This window comes from Schistocerca serialis, chromosome 8, assembly GCF_023864345.2.
Source record: "Schistocerca serialis cubense isolate TAMUIC-IGC-003099 chromosome 8, iqSchSeri2.2, whole genome shotgun sequence".
In the NCBI taxonomy this organism is placed as follows: Eukaryota; Metazoa; Arthropoda; class Insecta; order Orthoptera; family Acrididae; genus Schistocerca; species Schistocerca serialis.
Window position 1 is genome coordinate 573,531,621 of NC_064645.1, and position 23,284 is coordinate 573,554,904.

The window sequence follows — 23,284 nt, forward strand, 5'->3', positions numbered from 1 at the left end:
AGTCACTCTTTACGCACCAAGCGAGGTGGCGCAGTGGTTAGCGCGCTGGACTAACATTCGGGAGGACGACGGTTCAATCCCGCGTCCAGCCATCTTGATTTAGGGTTTCCGTGATTTCCCTAAATCGCTCCAGGCAAATGCCAGGATGGTTCGTCTGAAAGGGAATGGCCGACTTCCTTCCCCATCCTTCTGTAATCCGATGAGATCGATGACCTTACTGTTTGGTCTCTTCCCCCAAACAACCCAACCCCAACCCACTCTTTCGCCACCTCAAGCGTCTTTTAACCCTGGATGAACAAATGTGTGGCTTATTGAAGAGCTGTTCGACTATTTTACTCCAAAGTTTTTAACTCCCTGCATGCAGTCATTGTCCTAGCTAGACTCCTGCTAGCACTTTGCAGCTGATATCATGCTCAATGATCGACGGTTCCTGTCCATCAGGACATGGGGTCTGCCTGACCCTGCTTCAGGTGGTTGTTCCCTCGCCATTCCACTCCACAGTCACATCAGCAGCAGTCCACTTGCACAGCTTTACAAGGGCTGAAATGTCCCTGATGGATTTCTCACTCAGGCGACATCCAATGGCTAGTCCACGTTTGAAGTACCGATCCCTCCTGATCGGCGCATTCTGCTAATTCTGTTTCTATACTGACAACACAATACTTCCTCCCTCTTATACAGTCTCAGGGCATCTGAATTACATACAGGTGTCTGGATACTTTTGGCCAGACACTGATAATTGTTTCTCCTTTCCTCGCCCTGCTTAAATAATTTTCTATAAGGTCACGCTACTAACAATGTACCTAAAGGCTTCACCAAAATTAAATATGATGGGTAGTCATATAGTTTTAATTATCACCTGAAAAAAATCAAGCTTTGAAGACAAAATTGGGTGAAGGTGTTACTGTTTGACATATTCGCCTTTCAGTGAGAAACATTTTTCGCAATGATGGATTACTTGGCGTAGACCTTGGTAGCAGAAGTCCCTATTTCGGCTGTTCAGGAAGCGTTCGACTTGGAAAATAACAACTTCGTCATTCTAGAGATGCTTTCTGCTGGGCAATGGTTTCCTTACCAGAGCCGGCCGGTGTGGCCCAGCGCTTCTAGGCACTTCAGTCTGGAACCGCGCGACCGCTACGGTCGCAGGTTCGAATCCTGCTTCGGGTATGAATGTGTATGATGTCCTTAGGTTAGTTAGGTTTAAGTAGTTCTGAGTTCTAGGGGACTGATGTCCTCAGGTGTTAAGTCCCATAGTGCTCAGAGCCATTCTTTCTGTCATTTAACTAGTCTCCTGAACGCAAAGTTGCCGAAAAGGCAGTAGAATACCGGGCGCGCCATAAGTCAGTTAATCGCTGCACACTTCTGTCCATGATCAAATTTTAGGTATGTAATTAACGTCTCCCACACTGGAAAATGGAGAAACCTTTGTGTGGTGTCACCGCCAGACAACACTTGCTAGGTGGTAGCCTTTAAATCGGCCGCGGTCCGTTAGTATACGTCGGACCCGCGTGTCGCCACTGTCAGTGATCGCAGACCGAGCGCCACCACACGGCAGGTCTAGACAGACGTACTAACACTCGCCCCAGTTGTACAGCCGACTTTGCTAGCGACGCCACACTGACAAATACGCTCTCATTTGCCGAGACGATAGTTAGCATAGCCTTCAGCTAAGTCAATTGCTACGACCTAGCAAAGCCCCATCACCAAGTTATATTGAGATGATAATACTGTATCAACAAGACCAATGTTCACCAATTGTGGATTAAAGTTAAGTATTCCAGAAGCTACGTACTTTTCTTTATAGCATTCATTACGTATCCTGTTTCAGACCTCACGCCAGCCTGCGTGAGTTTAAGCGCGTGCCTTTCGGCTTCCTCTCATTGTGTCTAGGCTGTCTTGCCTAGACACAACACTTTGCACAACGAAATTTGTTTAAAGAATACTGGTAAAGCTGGTTTGTTATTAATAAGTGAAAATCTGGGTCTTGGCGTCATTTGTACATTCACTGTACGAGTGAAAAGTCTGCATCACCAACAGAAAATTGTCTAAAGAACAGCGCGTGTTTGCTCTACAAAATGCTTCAAATGGCTCTAAGCACTATGGGTCTTAACATCTGAGGTCATCAGTCCCCTAGACTCAGAACTACTTAAACCTAACTAACCTAAGGACATCACACACATCCATGCCCGAGGCAGGATTCGAACTTGTGACCGTAGCAGCAGCGAGGTTCCGGACAAGAAGCGCCTAGAACCGCTCGGCCACAGCGGCCGGCGTTTGCTCTACAGATGTGGTGGAAATTTGATCGTAATTATGAAGATGTAAGGCGATATTCCGTTGAAAAGTTTCCACATACACAGCCACTATTCAGGGAACGAACTACCTACAAATTAAACTGGAGGTTTAAAGTTTAGCTGAATTACCACGCACCGGTCGCCCAAAGTTAGTAACTACTGAAGAAAACTGTCGCACGTTGCACATACATTCGTTTAAAAAATCTGAAAGAAGAACTCCTAAGTAACTACGATTTTCCGACAGAAGCTTAACATGACTTCTGAGAGTGGTAAGTGATTCAGAGTGAAAGTGATTTTAATTCATACAAAACAATCATGTGGTCCGATGAAGCAAACTTTAAGTTTATTAGAAGAGTCAGCGAACACAACTGCGCGCATTCGTCATCTGAAAATCCATGATTTGATTTTGAGGAGGAGTTCACTGCCCCTAGAGTTACGACATGGGCTCGTATGTGCAGCAAAGGAGTTTTTTTTTCGAAGGGATCGTGGCTGCAGAAATGTATTTTGAAATAATAATAGAAGTTGTTATTGAGTTAGGCACAAAATAGTCGCATTTGACAGCAAGACAGTGGACCACCGCACTACAAATTACATATTCCTGCAGTTTTTGATGACAATTTTCAGGAGACAATAGGGTTGACGGAGGTAAAATCGATTCGTCTCAAAGTTCATCGGACCCCACATCGTGTTTTTTCTGTCTGGATGATAGTGAAAGAAAACATTTTCGTTACAAAACCATTAAACCTACTGCATTTGATTTTTACTTGTTAAATGTATAATTATCAATATCATCAATATGGACATTCGACTATAGCCGTGTTCTTGTATATTTTGTGGTTTAAATACTTTATGAATTTTTGTGCCAATATTTTTTTCTTATTATGTGACTTATGTGTTTTATATGCATAATTAATCGTAATTTTTCTGTTTTTTATCGTTCCTTAGTTGCTTCAGAGTCCATGGAGATATGAGCAGTAACTCATTACTGATCATATTAGCCACTGAAACAATAACAAACAGAAATGTGAAACATAACCACAATAAATAATTACTGAATCTTCCCTTCTCTCTCTCTCGCCGTCACCCCCCCCCCTCCCCCCCCCCACAAACACACAACAACACACAACAAATATCACACACACACACACAACAAACCAAAAATATCAAACAAACATACAAAAGACGAAAGATAAACACATAGCGACAGTTGGCAACACTACACACAGTAAAAACACATGTTGATCACACAATGAGGAATGCAAGTGATGCACTGTAATAAACGTGGTTGAAAAAAATGCTGGAAATCGGCCAGCTGTAGTATGGCGACCGAATGAGCACGTCTCCAGGACCGCACACGAGGGCTAGCAACATTGGAAATCGTAAGCAACACCAAAGGATAATTTAACCTCACGAAACTTGTACTATTAGAGTTGTTTATAATCCGAAAAACAAGAGAAAAAACGTGAGAAAAGTTAACATAGCAACATATGTGTAACTACTACATAATAAATTAATTATAAATGCAAAAACAAACATGTATTAGCTGCCACTCAAGATGGTTCATAAATAAAAAAATACGAAACGCGTACGGCATAAAACAAACTGCCTTTCATTTAGTTGCACAGATGGAACATACGTCCATGCATAATTAATGTTTGTATCGTAAACTGTTTATATTTATTTGATTAATTCATGTGATGTGCTACGCCATACGCTAAATATTGTGGAGAGTCTTGGTGAGAGGTTGCAGCCTTGGCCGAGCGCCCACTTGATACCTGCCCTGCGGCGTGCTGTGCTGTCCCTGCAGGGCTGGAGCTGTCCTTCTACAGCGGTGTGTACGGCGCCAGTGTCGGCTTCACGACCCGCCTGGGCCCGAAGGCGAAGCAGCTGGTCCCCCTGGCCGGCATCTTCTGTGGCGCGGGGGAGGTGGCTGGTGAGTCCCGCCAACTGCCAGCCGTGTTCACCTTACTCACGACAGCGGTACCATTTTTTGGACCGCCCTTAATGTACAGCTGTGCACTAACAATGAGTGATGCTTTCTGATACTGTTTGGCGCCTTCGACTCAGCTCCACCAGCTGCGGTCAGTGTGAGAGGTGGCATGAGCCCCCTCTCATATTTCTATCTTACGATTTTCCTCTCTAATTGCATGCAGTGAAAAGTCGCTATTCCTTCACACGCGGACTTCCCACGCAGCGTCTCTCGCCACCCGGGTGGTCCGGTGACAGGCGGGGTCTGCTGATCTGGAAAGGGTTAAGCCGACGGGTGTGAGGAAGTCGAGTGAATGCTTTGCAGGCGCCGACATTGTCAAAAGACACGCCCGGAGGGGTCTGAAGTAGCGGCTGGGCTGGAGGTTCCGTTACTTCGCAGAAACTTAGCGAAAACGCTTTCTGGCGGGCTACCAGCGAGGTGTGGGAATGACTTATGTACCCAGGCAGTTGTGGCGGGAAAATTCCCGCGCTTTCTGCAAAATAGTAACTGTGATTGGCTTGCTCAGGGCATAGCTCCGTGATGTAGCAAAATCAGCGCAGAAATTGGCGCCAAGAATCTCCATTGGTGGAATGGTAGTGCTCCGGCAATAGAGTGGAATTTTCCGCCGGTTTTCGAGTTGCTGATTGGAATGTTTAACCACGGCCACTGTCGTGGGGGCGGGAATGTTGTGTGTTCGGCCTGTACGGGTGCTCTAGGGAGTTGGCTCTCGCCTTTCGGTCGAGGACGTCGAAGCAACCAGCCATCGCCTCCGGTACGCCAAATCGTGTTCTTGCAGTTAAGAAGACAGATTGGTAAGGTATGTCCGCAGCTCCGGCAGACAGGGATTTTCCTAGGTGATAATCAGAGCTCAGCAGTGCGCGCCTGTTCGTCTTTTTCTAACTTTGTTCTGTCTTGGGTAGCAGCAATTAATGTTGGGTTGTCTATGTGTTTTCTCTTAAGATTTGAGTTGCAAGGAATTGGCTCCACATACCACTTCGTCAGAATCCTCACAATCTAGTTTAGGGACAACTTCACATTCACAGCGTTTGTTTGAGTTTGAACCAATTTGATGTATTGTAAATGTTTCATGTGTTTTTGTTTATTATTTTTTGTTTAGTCTTAATAAATCATATTGTTATTTTGGACAGAACTTTCATTCTGTTAATCGCTAGAGCAACCCTATCATTCCTTACTATGTTAATGAAACCTTCGTTTATTTAACTTATTTATCAAATTACCCCCCATGAACCATGGACCTTGCCGTTGGTGGGGAGGCTTGCGTGCCTCAGCGATACAGATAGCCGTACCGTAGGTGCAACCACAACGGAGGGGTATCTGTTGAGAGGCCAGACAAACGTGTGGTTCCTGAAGAGGGGCAGCAGCCTTTTCAGTAGTTGCAAGGGCAACAGTCTGGATGATTGACTGATCTGGCCTTGTAACAATAACCAAAACGGCCTTGCTGTGCTGGTACTGCGAACGGCTGAAAGCAAGGGGAAACTACAGCCGTAATTTTTCCCGAGGGCATGCAGCTTTACTGTATGATTACATGATGATGGCGTCCTCTTGGGTAAAATATTCCGGAGGTAAAATAGTCCCCCATTCGGATCTCCGGGCGGGGACTACTCAAGAGGATGTCGTTATCAGGAGAAAGAAAACTGGCGTTCTACGGATCGGAGCGTGGAATGTCAGATCCCTTAATCGGGCAGGTAGGTTAGAAAATTTAAAAAGAGAAATGGATAGGTTGAAGTTAGATATAGTGGGAATTAGTGAAGTTCGGTGGCAGGAGGAACAAGACTTCTGGTCAGGTGAATACAGGGTTATAAACACAAAATCAAATAGGGGTAATGCAGGAGTAGGTTTAATAATGAATAGGAAAATAGGAATGCGGGTAAGCTACTACAAACAGCATAGTGAACGTATTATTGTGGCCAAGATAGATACGAAGCCCACGCCTACTACAGTAGTACAAGTTTATATGCCAACTAGCTCTGCAGATGACGAAGAAATTGAAGAAATGTATGATGAAATAAAAGAAATTATTCAGATTGTGAAGGGAGACGAAAATTTAATAGTCATGGGTGACTGGAATTCAAGTGTAGGAAAAGGGAGAGAAGGAAACATAGTAGGTGAATATGGATTGGGGGACAGAAATGAAAGAGGAAGCCGCCTGGTCGAATTTTGCACAGAGCACAACATAATCATAACTAACACTTGGTTTAAGAATCATGAAAGAAGGTTGTATACATGGAAGAACCCTGGAGATACTAAAAGGTATCAGATAGATTATATAATGGTAAGACAGAGATTTAGGAACCAGGTTTTAAATTGTAAGACATTTCCAGGGGCAGATGTGGACTCTGACCACAATCTATTGGTTATGACCTGTAGATTAAAACTGAAGAAACTGCAAAAAGGTGGGAATTTAAGGAGATGGGACCTGGATAAACTAAAAGAACCAGAGGTTGTACAGAGATTCAGGGAGAGCATAAGGGAGCAATTGACAGGAATGGGGGAAATAAATACAGTAGAAGAAGAATGGGTAGCTTTGAGGGATGAAGTAGTGAAGGCAGCAGAGGATCAAGTAGGTAAAAAGACGAGGGCTAGTAGAAATCCTTGGGTAACAGAAGAAATATTGAATTTAATTGATGAAAGGAGAAAATATAAAAATGCAGTAAGTGAAACAGGCAAAAAGGAATACAAACGTCTCAAAAATGAGATCGACAGGAAGTGCAAAATGGCTAAGCAGGGATGGCTAGAGGACAAATGTAAGGATGTAGAGGCCTATCTAACTAGGGGTAAGATAGATACCGCCTACAGGAAAATTAAAGAGACCTTTGGAGATAAGAGAACGACTTGTATGAATATCAAGAGCTCAGATGGAAACCCAGTTCTAAGCAAAGAAGGGAAAGCAGAAAGGTGGAAGGAGTATATAGAGGGTCTATACAAGGGCGATGTACTTGAGGACAATATTATGGAAATGGAAGAGGATGTAGATGAAGATGAAATGGGAGGTATCATACTGCGTGAAGAGTTTGACAGAGCACTGAAAGACCTGAGTCGAAACAAGGCCCCCGGAGTAGACAATATTCCATTGGAACTACTGACGGCCGTGGGAGAGCCAGTCCTGACAAAACTCTACCATCTGGTGAGCAAGATGTATGAAACAGGCGAAATACCCTCAGACTTCAAGAACAATATAATAATTCCAATCCCAAAGAAAGCAGGTGTTGACAGATGTGAAAATTACCGAACTATCAGCTTAATAAGTCACAGCTTCAAAATACTAACACGAATTCTTTACAGACGAATGGAAAAACTAGAAGAAGCCAACCTCGGGGAAGATCAGTTTGGATTCCGTAGAAACACTGGAACACGTGAGGCAATACTGACCTTACGACTTATCTTAGAAGAAAGATTAAGGAAAGGCAAACCTACGTTTCTAGCATTTGTAGACTTAGAGAAAGCTTTTGACAACGTTGACTGGAATACTCTCTTTCAAATTCTAAAGGTGGCAGGGGTAAAATACAGGGAGCGAAAGGCTATTTACAATTTGTACAGAAACCAGATGGCAGTTATAAGAGTCGAGGGACATGAAAGGGAAGCAGGGGTTGGGAAGGGAGTAAGACAGGGTTGTAGCCTCTCCCCGATGTTGTTCAATCTGTATATTGAGCAAGCAGTACAGGAAACAAAAGAAAAATTCGGAGTAGGTATTAAAATTCATGGAGAAGAAATAAAAACTTTGAGGTTCGCTGATGACATTGTAATTCTGTCAGAGACAGCAAAGGACTTGGAAGAGCAGTTGAATGGAATGGACAGTGTCTTGAAAGGAGGATATAAGATGAACATCAACAAAAGCAAAACAAGGATAATGGAATGTAGTCTAATTAAGTCGGGTGATGCTGAGGGAATTAGATTAGGAAATGAGGCACTTAAAGTAGTAAAGGAGTTTTGCTATTTGGAGAGCAAAATAACTGATGATGGTCGAAGTAGAGAGGATATAAAATGTAGGCTGGCAATGGCAAGGAAAGCGTTTCTGAAGAGGAGAAATTTGTTAACATCCAGTATTGATTTAAGTGTCAGGAAGTCATTTCTGAAAGTATTCGTATGGAGTGTAGCCATGTATGGAAGTGAAACATGGACGATAACCAGTTTGGACAAGAAGAGAATAGAAGCTTTCGAAATGTGGTGCTACAGAAGAATGCTGAAGATTAGATGGGTAGATCACATAACTAATGAGGAAGTATTGAATAGGATTGGGGAGAAGAGAAGTTTGTGGCACAACTTGACCAGAAGAAGGGATCGGTTGGTAGGACATGTTCTGAGGCATCAAGGGATCACCAATTTAGTATTGGAGGGCAGCGTGGAGGGTAAAAATCGTAGAGGGAGACCAAGAGATGAATACACTAAGCAGATTCAGAAGGATGTAGGTTGCAGTAGGTACTGGGAGATGAAGAAGCTTGCACAGGATAGAGTAGCATGGAGAGCTGCATCAAACCAGTCTCAGGACTGAAGACCACAACAACAACAACAAAACAACATCAAATTAAATTATTGCAGGTGCCAAACTCTCTTCTACTCCACTGGCAGGGTTGATTAGAGTCAGTTCGCGTATTTTTTTTAATCCTTGTGCAACAGCAAAAGTCGGAGTTAGAATAGGGGGGGCTTAGAGCATCATTTACATATGTAGATTCTAGAAGAATTTTGTGCTAAATACACTGCTAGCCCCGGCACCTCGCAAGTGCATTCCATACTGGGGAAGACTGCGAATCTGTTACCCCTTCTCGAGTGCCGGAGAGTTCTCCCGATTTTCTGTCCATTCCAATTCGTCGCAAAATAAGTGCTTTTGGCAATTCTAACTAACATACGAGTTCCAAAACCCACCAAAATGCACCTCAGGCAACGATAAGAAGCTTACAAACAACTTACTTCAACATGCAACTGTAGCTGACAACGGGAACTAACGACGCATAGCATTGAGAAACATCTGAAACCGGTAAACTCGAACAAAGCCAAGGGCCCACTGGAATCCCTGTCAGATTCTATATCCAATTTGTGGTTGTGTTAGGCCCTCTTTTAACCATAATCTACCTTGGACTCCTTCAGCAAAAATCATGCCCAGTAGTCGGAAGAAAGCACAGATCAGCCCCTCCCACCCACCCCCACATGAAGGGCAGCGGAAGCGAGCCACAAAACTACAGTCCAATATTCTTGACATTCTTTAGTTGTAGAATCCTAGAACATATTTGACCTCAAAAGTAACGACGTATCTCGCAAAGAACGACGTCCATTATGGCTAAATGCGGTCTCGATTTCCAAAATACATTTTAATCAGTACTTCCTCTACGCTTATTAGCGAAAGTACAATCGCATGGGGAAGCAAGCAAAATTTGTGAATTGCTTGAGGAGTTTTTGGCAGGGAGGGTACAGCAATTTATTTTGGTTCAGGCGTTATGAACAGATGTAGACGTAACTTCAGGTGTGTCCCAGGGAAGTGTGTTAGGAGAAAGGTGGTAGAAAGGTTGGTTACTTAATTTGAATGGTCAGAAATGCAGAATTGTTCACTACACAAAGCGAAAAAGCGTAGTACCATATGGCTACAATATCGATGAGTCTTTACTGTATGGTTAAATGATGATGGCGTCCTCTTGGGTAAAATATTCCGGAGGTAAAATAGTCCCCCATTCGGATCTCCGGGCAGGACTACTCAGGAGGACGTCGTTATCAGGAGAAAGAAAACTGGCGTTCTACGGATCGGAGTGTGGAATGTCAGATCCCTTAACCGGGCAGGTAGGTTAGAAAATTTAAAAAGGGAAATGGATAGGTTAAAGTTAGATGTTGTGGGAATTAGTGAAGTTAGGTGGCAGGAGGAACACGACTTTTGGTCAGGCGAATACAGGGTTATAAATACAAAATCAAGTGGGGGTAATGCAGGAGTAGGTTTAATAATGAATAAAAAAAAACAGGAGTGCGGGTAAGCTACTACAAACAGCATAGTGAACGCATTATTGTGGCCAAGATAGACACGAAGCCCACGCCTACTACAGTAGTACAAGTTTATATGCTAACTAGCTCTGCAGATGACGAAGAAATAGAAGAAATGTATGATGAAATAAAAGAAATTATTCAGATAGTGAAGAGAGACGAAAATTTAATAGTCATGGGTGACTGGAATTCGGTAGTAGGAAAAGGGAGAGAAGGAAACGTAGTAGGTGAATATGGATTGGGGCTAAGAAATGAAAGAGGAAGCCGCCTGGTAGAATTTTGCACAGAGCATAACTTAATCATAGCTAACACTTGGTTCAAGAATCATAAAAGAAGGTTGTATACATGGAAGAACCCTGGAGACACTAAAAGGTATCAGATAGATTATATAATGGTAAGACAGAGATTTAGGAACCAAGTTTTAAATTGTAAGACATTTCCAGGGGCAGATGTGGACTCTGACCACAATCTATTGGTTATGAACTGTAGATTAAAACCGAAGAAACTGCAAAAAGGTCGGAATTTAAGGAGATGGGACCTGAATAAACTGAAAGATCCAGAGGTTGTACAGAGTTTCAGGGAGAGCATAAGGGAACAATTGACAGGAATGAGGGAAAGAAATACAGTAGAAGAAGAATGGGTAGCTTTGAGGGATGAAGTAGTGAAGGCAGCAGAGGATAAAGTAGGTAAAAAGACGAGGGCTGCTAGAAATCCTTCGGTAACAGACGAAATATTGAACTTAATTGATGAAAGGAGAAAATATAAAAATGCAGTAAATGAAGCAGGCAAAAAGGAATACAAGCGTCTCAAAAATGAGATCGACAGGAAGTGCAAAATGGCTAAACAGGGATGGCTAGAGGAGAAATGTAAGGATGTAGAGGCTTATCTCACTAGGGGAAAGATAGATACTGCCTACAGGAAAATTAAAGAGACCTTTGGAGAAAAGAGAACCACTTGCATGAATATCAAGAGCTCAGATGGAAACCCAGTTCTAAGCAAAGAAGGGAAAGCAGAAAGGTGGAAGGAGTATATAGACGGTCTATACACGGGCGATGTACTTGAGGACAATATTATTGAAATGGAAGAGGATGTAGATGAAGATGAAATGGGAGATATGATACTGCGTGAAGAGTCTGACAGAGCACTGGAACCGAGCGAGGTGGCGCAGTGGTTAGCACACTGGACTCGCATTCGGAAGGACGACGGTTCAATCCCGCGTCCGGCCATCCTGATTTAGGTTTTCCGTGATTTCCCTAAATCTCTCCAGGCAAATGCCGGGATGATTCCTTTGAAAGGGCACGGCCGACTTCCTTCCCCATCCTTCCCTAATCCGATGAGACCGATGACCTCGCTGTTTGGTCTCTTCCCCCAAACAACCAACCAACCAACAGAGCACTGAAAGACCTGAGTCGAAACAAGGCCCCGGGAGTAGACAACATTCCATTGGAACTATTGACGGCCTTGGGACAGTCAGTCCTGACAAAACTCTACCATCTGGTGAGCAAGATGTACGAGACAGGCGCAAAACCCTCAGACTTCAAGAAGAATATAATAATTCCAATCCCAAAGAAAGCAGGTGTTGGCAGATGTGAAAATTACCGAACTATCAATTTAATAAGTCACGGCTGCAAAATACTAACACGAATTCTTTACAGACGAATGGAAAAACTAGTAGAAGCCGACCTTGGGGAAGATCAGTTTGTATTCCGTAGAAATATTGGAACACGTGAGGCAATACTGACCCTACGACTTATCTTAGAAGCTAGATTAAGGAAAAGCAAACCTACGTCTCTAGCTTTTGTAGGCTTAGAGAAAGCTTTTGACAATGTTGACTGGAATACTCTCTTTCAAATTCTGAAGGTGGCAGGGGTAAAATACAGGGAGCGAAAGGCTATTTACAATTAGTACAGAAACCAGATGGCAGTTATAAGAGTCGAGGGACACGAAAGGGAAGCAGTGGTTGGGAAGGGAGTGAGACAGGTTTGCAGCCTCTCCCCGATGTTATTCAATCCGTATATTGAGCAAGCAGTGAAGGAAACAAAAGAAAAATTCGGAGTAGGTATTAAAATCCATGGAGAAGAAATAATAACTTTGAGGTTTGCCGATGACATTGTAATTCTGTCAGAGACAGCAAAGGACTTGGAAGAGCAGTTGAACGAAATGGACAGTGTCTTGAAAGGAGGGTATAAGATGAACATCAACAAAAGCAAAACGAGGATAATGGAATGTAGTCGAATTAAGTCGGTTGATGCTGAGGGAATTAGATTAGGAAATGAGACACTTAAAGTTGTAATGGAGTTTTGCTATTTGGGGAGCAAAATAACTGATGATGGTCGAAGTAGAAAGGATATCAAATGTAGACTGGCAATGGCAAGGAAAGCGTTTCTGAAGAAGAGAAATTTGTTAACATCGAGTATAGATTTAAGTGTCAGGAAGTCGTTTCTGAAAGTATTTGTATGGAGTGTAGCCATGTATGGAAGTGAAACATGGACGATAAACAGTTTGGACAAGAAGAGAATAGAAGCTTTCGAAATGTGGTGCTACAGAAGAATGCTGAAGATTAGATGGGTAGATCACATAATTAATGAGGAGGTATTGAACAGGATTGGGGAGAAGAGAAATTTGTGGCACAACTTGACTAGAAGAAGGGATCGGTTGGTAGGACACGTTCTGAGGCATCAAGGAATCACCAATTTAGTATTGGAGGGCAGCGTGGAGGGTAAAAATCGTAGAGGGAGACCAAGAGATGAATACACTAAGCAGATTCAGAAGGATGTAGGTTGCAGTAGTTACTGGGAGATGAAGAAGCTTGCACAGGATAGAGTAGCATGGAGAGCTGCATCAAACCAGTCTCAGGACTGAAGACCACAACAAGAACAACATACAAAAACCTGCTTGTAACAATTTCTAGAGAGAAGAAGTGGACGATCACATGTGCTCAGTTCATAAGTAAACCAGCTAGCAGACTTCGGTTCATTGGTAGAATACTGGGGAAATTGTCATCAGTCTACGAAAGAGACTGTTTGTACAACGCTCGTGTGACCCAACCCGAAATATTCCTCAAGTGTTTGGGGCCCGTACCAGGTAGGACTAACAATGGTACTGAATGTGTACAGAGAAGGACAGCACGATTGGTCAAAGGTTTGTTTGCCCCGTGGAGGAAGTCTCAGAGATGCTAATGAAAATAGACTGGCAGACGCTTGAAAATAGACGCAAACTATCCCGACAAAGTCTACTTACAAAGTTTCACTGACCAACTTTAGAATGACTAACCAAGGAATATCCCGTACGGATGGCTAGGGCAAGATTAAACTAATTACAGGGCACTCAGACCCATTTTACCGATCATTCTTCTCGCACTTCACTCCATACATGAATGAAATGCGAAGAAGCCGTAATAAATGGTACAGTGGGAGAGGGCAGCATGTTATCATGGATTTGAGTGGGTGGGGGAACTGTAATTTCGTAATGGTTTGCAGAGTATATATATATATAATTTTGTGTGTGTGGTGTACATGGGAGCATATTTCGCGCTCTTAGTTCATCCAGTTAGATTAGATTGGATTATATTGGACATCCACAGTGGCGAGCCACTCAAGGATGAAGAAAATACCATAAAACAAGAATGCAAAATGGATATATCCATTTAAGAGGTAGTCACAAAACATGTAAATGTGTAACAAACTGACGTGCATATAACAATTATTAGGCTAATGTTGACCCGGAAACAGAGAATCAGTTAGAACACTTACTTACATTAATCACATTACTATACTGGAGATGTCCGGAAAGCGGGTTTTACCTAACACTCACGTTCTCTGAGATTGTTAATACTATAGGCGTCAGTTTGTTCTACTAAGAAATTCACCAATGGAATGGTAGCAATTAGCCGCCAATAAATCGCTTAGGTTCCTCTTAAACTGAACTTAACGCGTGTCCCTAAAACGAGTGTGTAGCTCTCAATGGAGACTGTTGAAAAGTAAGGTGAGTTGTTCACAAAACATTTTTCTTGCTTTTTTTTCTACTAGACTTATCAAACCAGCCAGGTACTAGCAGATAAATTTTACGGTCTTTGTTAAGTTATTGAAAAGCCGCATTCCTGCATAATGGACACGTTTCTGTAGCAAATGAAGTGACGCTATATCTTTATAATTATTATTATTGCTTCTAATATTCATTCCTTGAATTTAGCTGTTGGCTTGAAAAAGACTTAAATAATAAGCCTATACATGACGTTTTTCAATTCATTCAACAAATAATTCGTATCATACGGTCATCTAATGCATTCTAGCGAGGCATTTACAAGTTTAGCGTATCTTTCGTACAACGGACAGATTTGGGAATGACAGCAACAAAAATTGTATGGTTCACACTATCAAAAGTTTAGTTTTAAAAGACAATTAGTGACCCATCAAAGCATATTATAGAGAGTTACACAGGTATCCGAAGAGTGAGGTTCAGCCACTCTCGTGATTCCCCTTCACTGCAAGAAATGCCGCCCCGAGAGCTGAGTGGTCAGCGTGACGGATTGCCGTCCTACGTGCCCGGGTTCGATTCCCGGCTGGGTCGGAGATTTACTCCGCTCAGGGACTGGGTGTTGTGTCGTCTTCATCATCGTTTCATCCCCATGCGGCGCGCAGGTCGCCCAATGTGGCGTCGAATGTAATAAGACCTGCACCAAGGCGGCCGGACCTGCCCCGTAAGGGGCCTCCCGGCCAATGACGCCAAACGCTCATTCCCATTTCCACTGCAAGGCACTGTAACCTCCCCCTCACTTATCGACCTTAATGACAGTCAAAAATTAAACCGCGTGTACCTAATGGCAATTTGGGAAAAGCAATCGTCACCGAAGTTAATCTGTCGGTAAAGAGGGAGGAAAGGGTTACATCTAAATGAAAGGAAAAATGCAAATGAAACTGGTGGAAATTAATTTTGAAAAGGGATAAAGTTAATAAAGAAAGTAAATGTGCGGCCGTTACGTTAACAATTAACTAGCGGTAATTAGATATTTGAGATTTGGGGGAAATTACAGTCGCCAGTCCTATGGACAATTACTATAGTAACTGAAAAAGTAAGGTTATTACACATATAATTAGCACTAGAAGCGTGGCAACTGAAGGTTGACACGTGTAGTGTGAAAACTAAAAGTTTGTCAGAAGTAACAAATTTCGCTATACTCTGACTTAATTTAGCAAAAGAATTAATAAAACCGGAAAATCGAAAGTTAATTTAGTGACTGAAGTTAATAGTGAGCTTTCTTTCTGAAGCACATCGAAATTCAGTAAAATAAGGTTAGTCTTGGACTACCTCAACAATCATTTCAAAAGCTACATGAATCTACGCAATTTAGAAATAAGAGATTTAACTTTGAACTTGAATTAAATGATTCTGAACAATTAACAATAGTAAAATTTAGTACGTACCAAGCTGAGCTGCAGTCACAGGTAAGGTAAAATATGCTAACAAAACTCGCACTCTTAATTTGTGCTTGTATAATCTAAATATTGTAGCCAGCTATGAATACCTTAACTGAACTTTGAAATTAAAGCAGTGAAATCGAATGCTTTTACTTTAATGCTGGCGTTTGAATTTCAACGATACTCGAGTTCATTCCGGAAAAGGAAGGGACCCTGCTTGGTAATGCAATTGGGACAATGAGCAACAAATGTTCATGCTAAGTTGCTGCAATTATAGTTACGAAAATGGAAGAGTTTGAAACGCTGAGGTCTGCCATACAGTTCTAAAACTTTACGTGCTTCCAGTCTTCCTTGTTGGTTGATTGAAGGTTTGAAGCCGTCGATCGAGGAGGTGGCGACAGTCACTCATTGTCGGCCGTCGCTGTTGCAGAAGCTGGATGTTGGCGCGCCTTCTTCTCGACACGGTCACCAGACGAAACGGGCTCTTGATGTGCGCCAGCTAATGCTTCCCGTCCGCGACACCGTGTCAGAAACTATCATAGCAAGACGAGCGAATTACATGCTGCCCAACCCCGAAAGCGCGGCAAATCGCGGGAGCGTCACACAACACACCTGCTCCACTGCATCACCCCAGCCAGACCCCTTTCTGCTCAGCCCGCGCTCCACGCGGCAGAGTTCACACTACCAAAGATCATAAACACTTTCGTTCTCCACACGACCTATCGATGTATTCGTTCGATAGCATAGTTTTCCCTAGGCCAGACCCAGCGTATAAATACAAATAATATTCACAAAACAAACCAATTCTACATCAACATAATATATACAAATAGTAAAACAATTACAATATACAAAGACACAGAAACGTTATATCTTCAGGTAACAAAATAAGGAAAAAAATTTGCAGTGCAATAGATGAAAATAGGAGGATATGCATTTCCGGCGTTACAACACGACTTGTCAAAATCGCGTGAAGGTTGATATTCCCTTAGGTTCAGCTAGTTGTGTCTTACAGAATTTCTCACAGCCACTCTCACGAACCACTGCTACACCGAGCGAACTTGTATTTGAATGTGCAGACTTAAGGCGATCTACTACCTTTTTGAAAAGATCAATCGGAGTCAATAGTTGTAACGATCTTTTAAATAAAATGAATGAGTATGATGACGATTACGTTGAATCAATGTCTGTACTGTGGAATGGATATATAACTCGAACTGTCGTGTAGCGTGTTGTAGGTACAAGTGGTGTGCTTACTCTGTGTTGTTGTTAGCAATAACTTTATACGAACTGATTGGACAATGCAACTCCCAATACCAATAACGAAATACTGTCACTGCAAAATACATTCAGCCCCCTTAGACTCTGAATCATCTGGCCCTGTTCAAAACTGGTAACTTCGGTCCCTGTGCACATAACAAACCAATTAAGTTGTCTTACCTCTAAAGCAGCAACGGAGTAACGCGATATAGTCTGGTCTCTCATAAAAAATAATACTTTAAATGGATATGAAATTCATTTGGCTGATAAAGGTGAACATTGAAAGGTGGCTACACTGAGCCACTGCGCCAGAGATTGCGCCAAAGAGTATTATTCAGCCGCCTCCACAGTGCTTGGGCAGAGAGCTTGTAGTAGGGAGTGCCTGTCGAGGACTCGTGGTAGTCAGTTCTTGGGGAGAGCTCGTAGTAGAGTGTTTGGTGAGATGTGCTAGTAGGCAGTGCTTGCTGAGATGTGATATTGGAGAGTTCTGGTTGAGATGTGGTAGTAGCGAGTCGGTGTGGAGAGATTGTAATGTTTAGAGTGCTTTTCATCAATATAAATTAAGGTAACAAACTACTTTTCTTTTTTTTCTCATTATTTCAATGTCCTGAATAATGCGTCATTACAGGTTCAGTCAACAAAGCATCTGGCTTGTGTTCTTGTATTAGTGTGTAATTCTGCTTTCCTTACGCAATTATAGTATTTCTATTTTTTAGTTACTTCAGTATAAATGGTATTTAAAATTTCTTGTCTTGTTGAAGAAGAACCGTGCCAGATGTGTACGTTGAGTCACACTCCCACACACAGAACAATTACACTTGTGCTTTGGTTTAGTATGTTTTATAGTTGCTGGGGACTTAATTAATTAACTGCGTTAACGAAAATTTTCTTTCATTGTTTGTTGTTATTCTATGCAGTCAGATTGCGTACAAATACTTGTCAGGGCCAACCGTTTACGAGACACAGCGTAATCGGACATACAGCTACCAAAAATATTTGCATTTTATTTAATTAAGCCCCCATGCAACATTTAAGAAAATCCAGCTTCTTTAAAAAAATATATGACCTGGACTTGTAGGCGGTACTGATTACGGTGAATTACTTACACTCTTTTTTTTTAACAAAGTTATATTGAAAGTTAAGTTTGTCTTTTCAAAAACATCTGACAATTGAAGCTACATTACTTACAATTGATTCACGAACAATGAGAATTAAACAGCAAGTATTATCTAACTTCATTAATCCAACATAATCATCAAACTACACATAGCTCTGTTAACAAATCTTAAAAGCATTACGAAAATGAAATATGTACGTGGTGCTTTTCTGAAAACAGTTTACGTACATTCTGGGGTTACTCAACAATTATAAATTATCAGGCAACTCATCTATATTAACGCGCTGTCAAAAACAGAAATCATAAATATTTAACATCTTTACCTTGGTTGCGTGAAGACTTCTGCTTCCATGTTCAACAATATTGACATATCTACATTAATCTAACTCTTGGTGGCTTCACACAGCACACCACAAAAACTGCTTTCCCACACGGACAGCTACGTACAACTGTGCACCCAGCGCTCTCTTACTCCAACAAAACAGTACAGTATCTTTGGCTCTGTGGTTGCGCACAGACAGCAATCCACATTATCGAGCCTATCAGAGATATTCATCGTTTACAGTATCCTAATTTCATTTTAATTTATTCATATTCTTATCTCATTCTGGCGCCACGTACAAGTGTGTAGTGTTATACAGGAGTATTAGGAGTATTTCGGCACTTGAGAGCAGATGAAATCCGGAAGAGAGTCTGGACGTGGAGAACATTTATATAATGTAGCCAGCTGCTTTTTAATGTATAAAAATGAATGTTTGCTTAACCGTCTTCTGTGCGTTCCTGCATACCATTGACTTGATTATAAAGAAACTTTAGCGAGTTGTTCTTGCGCACGCCTGCTAAAGTTTGTCTGAGGCTAAGAGCTGCCCATAGGTCTGTAGGTGAAAAAGAGGTGACGTAGAATCTTAATTAAGGAATGTCTCAATTTCAATCGAATTTTGTATATACCTGACGATGAGAAGACTTGACATGTACAAATATTGGATAATGGTCGATGTTAGCATCAAATTCACAGTTTTCTGGGTCGTTAGACGTTTGGTAACAATCAGGGTGACGTTTCACGCCTACAGCAAGGATAAGGGGGTGGATGCAAAGACAGTGACACATCAGCATATCTCTGTAATGCCTGAAGGAATTTCTACGAAAACTGGCACACTTATCAACTGCTATACGGAAAAATTTACTGTGACAATAGTGCCCCTAGCGCCTACGCTGAGAATTTTGCGGTGAAATGGGGTGTCACAAACGCACAACTCAGGAGCGTCTCAAACAATTTTAACAAAATTTAGCATATACAAGACTTATTATTTGCATAAAAGTACTGTGTGGTTTAGGAACCCCTACTGTCGCTAGGGGTGGGGGTATGGAGGAGAAGGGGTGACATGTAGGGTTGCATTCCAGGGCAGTATTCATACCACACGGCTCAACATCATGCGAACATTCACCGTTCTATTTAGAGTCACATTGACCGAAACAGCGGAGAATCAGACAATTGCTGTTGACTGTCCCTCTCGAAGCGACACTCAGTTACCGGCAGAATTATATGCTTCCTCAGAATCCAGATGAAACTGCATGGAAAAATTCGGTAGAGGTGATATATATATATATATATATATATATATATATATATATATATATATATACGAGGGCTATCCACAAAGTACATTACGTTTTCGTTTGTGTCCGTTAGGGGTGGGGCTAGCGCGGCCACCTTGGTGTCATGGCATTCCGCCGCTCAGTCGGCATCGGCATCCTGCCGTGCTAGTGAGAGGTTCGTGCTGTACTCCGTTGAGTTACTGTCACAGTTTGAAATGTCAGCGTTAATTGAAAATGCCGCGAAGTGTGAAGTGCGTGCTGTAATAAAGTTTCTGACTGCAAAAAACTGTACACCGATAGAAATCCAGCGGCAGCTTTGTGAAGTGTATGGGGACAACATAATCACTGAAGGTAGAGTGCGTCAATGGGTCATAAAATTTAAAAATGGTCGAACTAACGTTCACGACGAAGAGCGAAGTGGAAGACCCAGCATAGTGACTGCCGAACTTGTCGAAAAAGTCGATTCCGCAGTCCGTGAAAACCGTAATTTCACAATAACGGAACTCTCTATGAGTTTTCCACAAATTTCACGAAGTTTGTTGCACGAAATCATTACCGAAAAGCTTGGTTACCACAAGTTTTGTGCAAGATGGATACCAAAAATCTTGACAGAGATTCACAAAAATCAGTGAATGGCTGCAGCGTTAACGTTTTTGGACGCTTACGAGAAGGATGGCGACTCATTACTCGATCGCATCGTTACTGGTGACGAAACATGGGTTAAGCATGTGAACTGCGAGACAAAATTGCAGTCAATGCAGTGAGGGCACACAAATTCCCCCCAAAAACCCAAGAAATGCATGCAGACAATGTCGGCAAGGAAGGTGATAAAAGGTGTGATTTTTGTGGATTTCCTGGAAAGAGGCACTACAATAAACTCTCAAACGTATTGCCAAACTCTGCACGACCTCAGCAGAGCAATACAAAACAAGCGCAGGGGAAAGTTGGGCTCAAAGATCTTGCTGATTCACGACAACGCCCGGGCCCACACGGCAAATGTCACTCGTGAAGTTCTCGAATCTTTTAAGTGGGAGTTGTTTCCTCATCCGCCGTACAGTCCCGACCTGGCACCGAGCGACTTCCACTTATTCCCAGCAATGAAGAAGTGGTTGGCCATGCAGCTTCAAGAAGAGCTAACCACGTGGTTGAAGGCGCAGGCGGCCGAATTTTACGACGAAGGAATTTCCAAGCTCATCCATCGCCACGGTAAGTGCCTTAATTTAAATGGCAACTATGTACAAAAGTAATATTTAAGTGTGGCTTTCATCTGTATACAATAAAAAAAAATTTCCAATACTTTATTTATTTTTAATTCCAAAACGTAATGTACTTTGTGGATAGCCCTCGTATATATATATATATATATATATATATATATATATATATATATATATATATATATATATATATGTGTGTGTGTGTGTGTGTGTGTGTCGTACGCTTACGTGGGCGAAGTCATGGGCAACAAACTAGCTAATTTAATGTAAAAAAAAAAAACATTGTCTTCCATCTGTTTTCTACATGTAAACGTTTGTGCTTTGTATATGCCTGCCTAATTACAAAGAAAAAGAGGCATTGCACTGCATTCTAGGTATAGCTAGTTTTGTGGATTGGCCAGAGCGCCAACCCACAATAGAGGAGGCCGAAAGGCACGCGTTTAAGCTCACGCAGGATGGCGTGAGGTCTGGAACAGGACACGGAAATGAGACTAGTAAAAAAAGGTACGTAGCTTCTGGAATACTTAACTTTAATCCATAATTGGTGAACATCGCTCTTGACGGTACATGTTTTACAGCATCAATAGTAACTGGTAATGGCGCCTTGCTAGGTCGTAGCAAATGACGTAGCTGAAGGCTATACTAACTATCGTCTCGGCAAATGAGCGTAATTTGTCAGTGAACCATCGCTAGCAAAGTCGGCTGCACAACTGGGGCGAGTGCTAGGAAGTCTCTCTAGACCTGCCGTGTGGCGGCGCTCGGTCTGCCATCACTGATAGTGGCGACACGCGGGTCCGACGTATACTAACGGACCGCGGCCGATTTAAAGGCTACCACCTAGCAAGTGTGGTGTCCGGCGGTGACACCACAGCTAGTATTTCTGACAGTAACATATTGAAAGGAAAATGCCATAAATTAACAAAAAAGGCACAGAACTGGCTGCTGAGTTCTTAGTATTTAGGGAAGTCGATGCCAGTTGTTGGAATGAAGAGCGCTTGGAGCGCTTTTCGTGTGCCGCTTACACTATACAACAGCGATACTTAAAGCATGCTCCGCGGAGCCCTGGGGCTCCACAAGGCCTCTACGAGGACTCCACCGAAATAATATCAACCTAAAAAACAAAGCACGTCACGTAATATCACGCATTGAGAAAAGCAACTCCTATAAATACCAAATCAATGTTGGCTTTATTAAAGTTATTTTTTTCTCTCAGCGCGAAATAGCCGGAAATGAGGGAGAAGCAGCACAATACTTCTATAATAACGCTGTGATCAAAAATTACGTACTCACTCCCTCCCTCTCGCTCTCTCTCTCTCTCGCTGAGAACATTCCACTACGCTCTCTCCATCTTTCTCTCATCCAAAAACTTCTTGCTCCGCTTCGAAAGATTTTGTCGCTTCACCACCCGGGCTATATAAACCTATGCTCTGCAGCCCACTATAGTTCGTATTCGAGTTTACAAATGCAACGTGCAGTCCACTTTGGCTCGGCGTTTCCGCGCCCTACTCTCAGACCGCAGTATATTTGAGTCATGTTTGTTGTTGATTGTAATTGTAAAATTCAATATCTAGTGGAGATATTTCCTGTGTCTGTCACATTGTAAAATTAAACTGTTGATTTTAAAAGATAGAGCCGCGCGGGATTAGTCGAGCGGTCTACGGTGCTGCAGTCATGGACTGTGCGGCTGGTACGGCGGAGGTTCGAGTCCTCCCTAGGGCATGGGTGTGTGTGTGTTTGTCCTAAGGATAATTTAGGTTAAGTAGTGTGTAAGCTTAGGGACTGATGACCTTAGCAGTTAAGTCCCATAAGATTTCACACACATTTGAACATTTAAAAGATAGAATTGGCGTTGGCTTAAAAGTGTTGCAACTAAAAGTTTGCCGGCCGAAGTGGCCGTGCGATTAAAGGCGCTGCAGTCTGGAACCGCAAGACCGCTACGGTCGCAGGTTCGAGTCCTGCCTCGGGCATGGATGTTTGTGATGTCCTTAGGTTAGTTAGGTTTAACTAGTTCTAAGTTCTAAGGGACTAATGACCTCAGCAGTTGAGTCCCATAGTGCTCAGAGCCATTTTTTGAACTAAAAGTTTGAAAACTGGTTCACCCGGAAGATGCGGCATCAACTTCAAAGATTTCATAAAATCGTATGTGGCAGACGTGTTACACAGGAGAATAATTTTATCATGCAGGCTTAAAATTTTGTTGAAGTTCTACCAGGCGAGCTTAAAATAGAGTAGGCCAACGCTGGGTTGGTGTGTGTGTTATATCAACAAGACATGCAACAGACATTGAAAGGAGGCAGACTCAAACGCAAGCACAGAATCATTATTTAAATTAACACAGCAAAGCAAGGATGGCTGATGGTACCGATAAGTGAAGATAAATGCGCTCATACATCCACAGCCACTACGACAAAGGTTTGGGCTGGCCCAATAAATAG

General features: G+C 42.4%; 1 protein-coding gene across 1 annotated transcript in view; it reads left to right on the plus strand.

The window, feature by feature from the left end:
• LOC126417129 (UNC93-like protein MFSD11) overlaps positions 1-23,284 on the plus strand; it is a 187,037-nt gene that overhangs the window by 131,571 nt on the left and 32,182 nt on the right. The window contains exon 6 of the mRNA XM_050085025.1: positions 4,099-4,224. Coding sequence (XP_049940982.1) covers positions 4,099-4,224 — 126 coding nt within the window. The remainder of the gene's footprint in view (positions 1-4,098; positions 4,225-23,284) is intronic.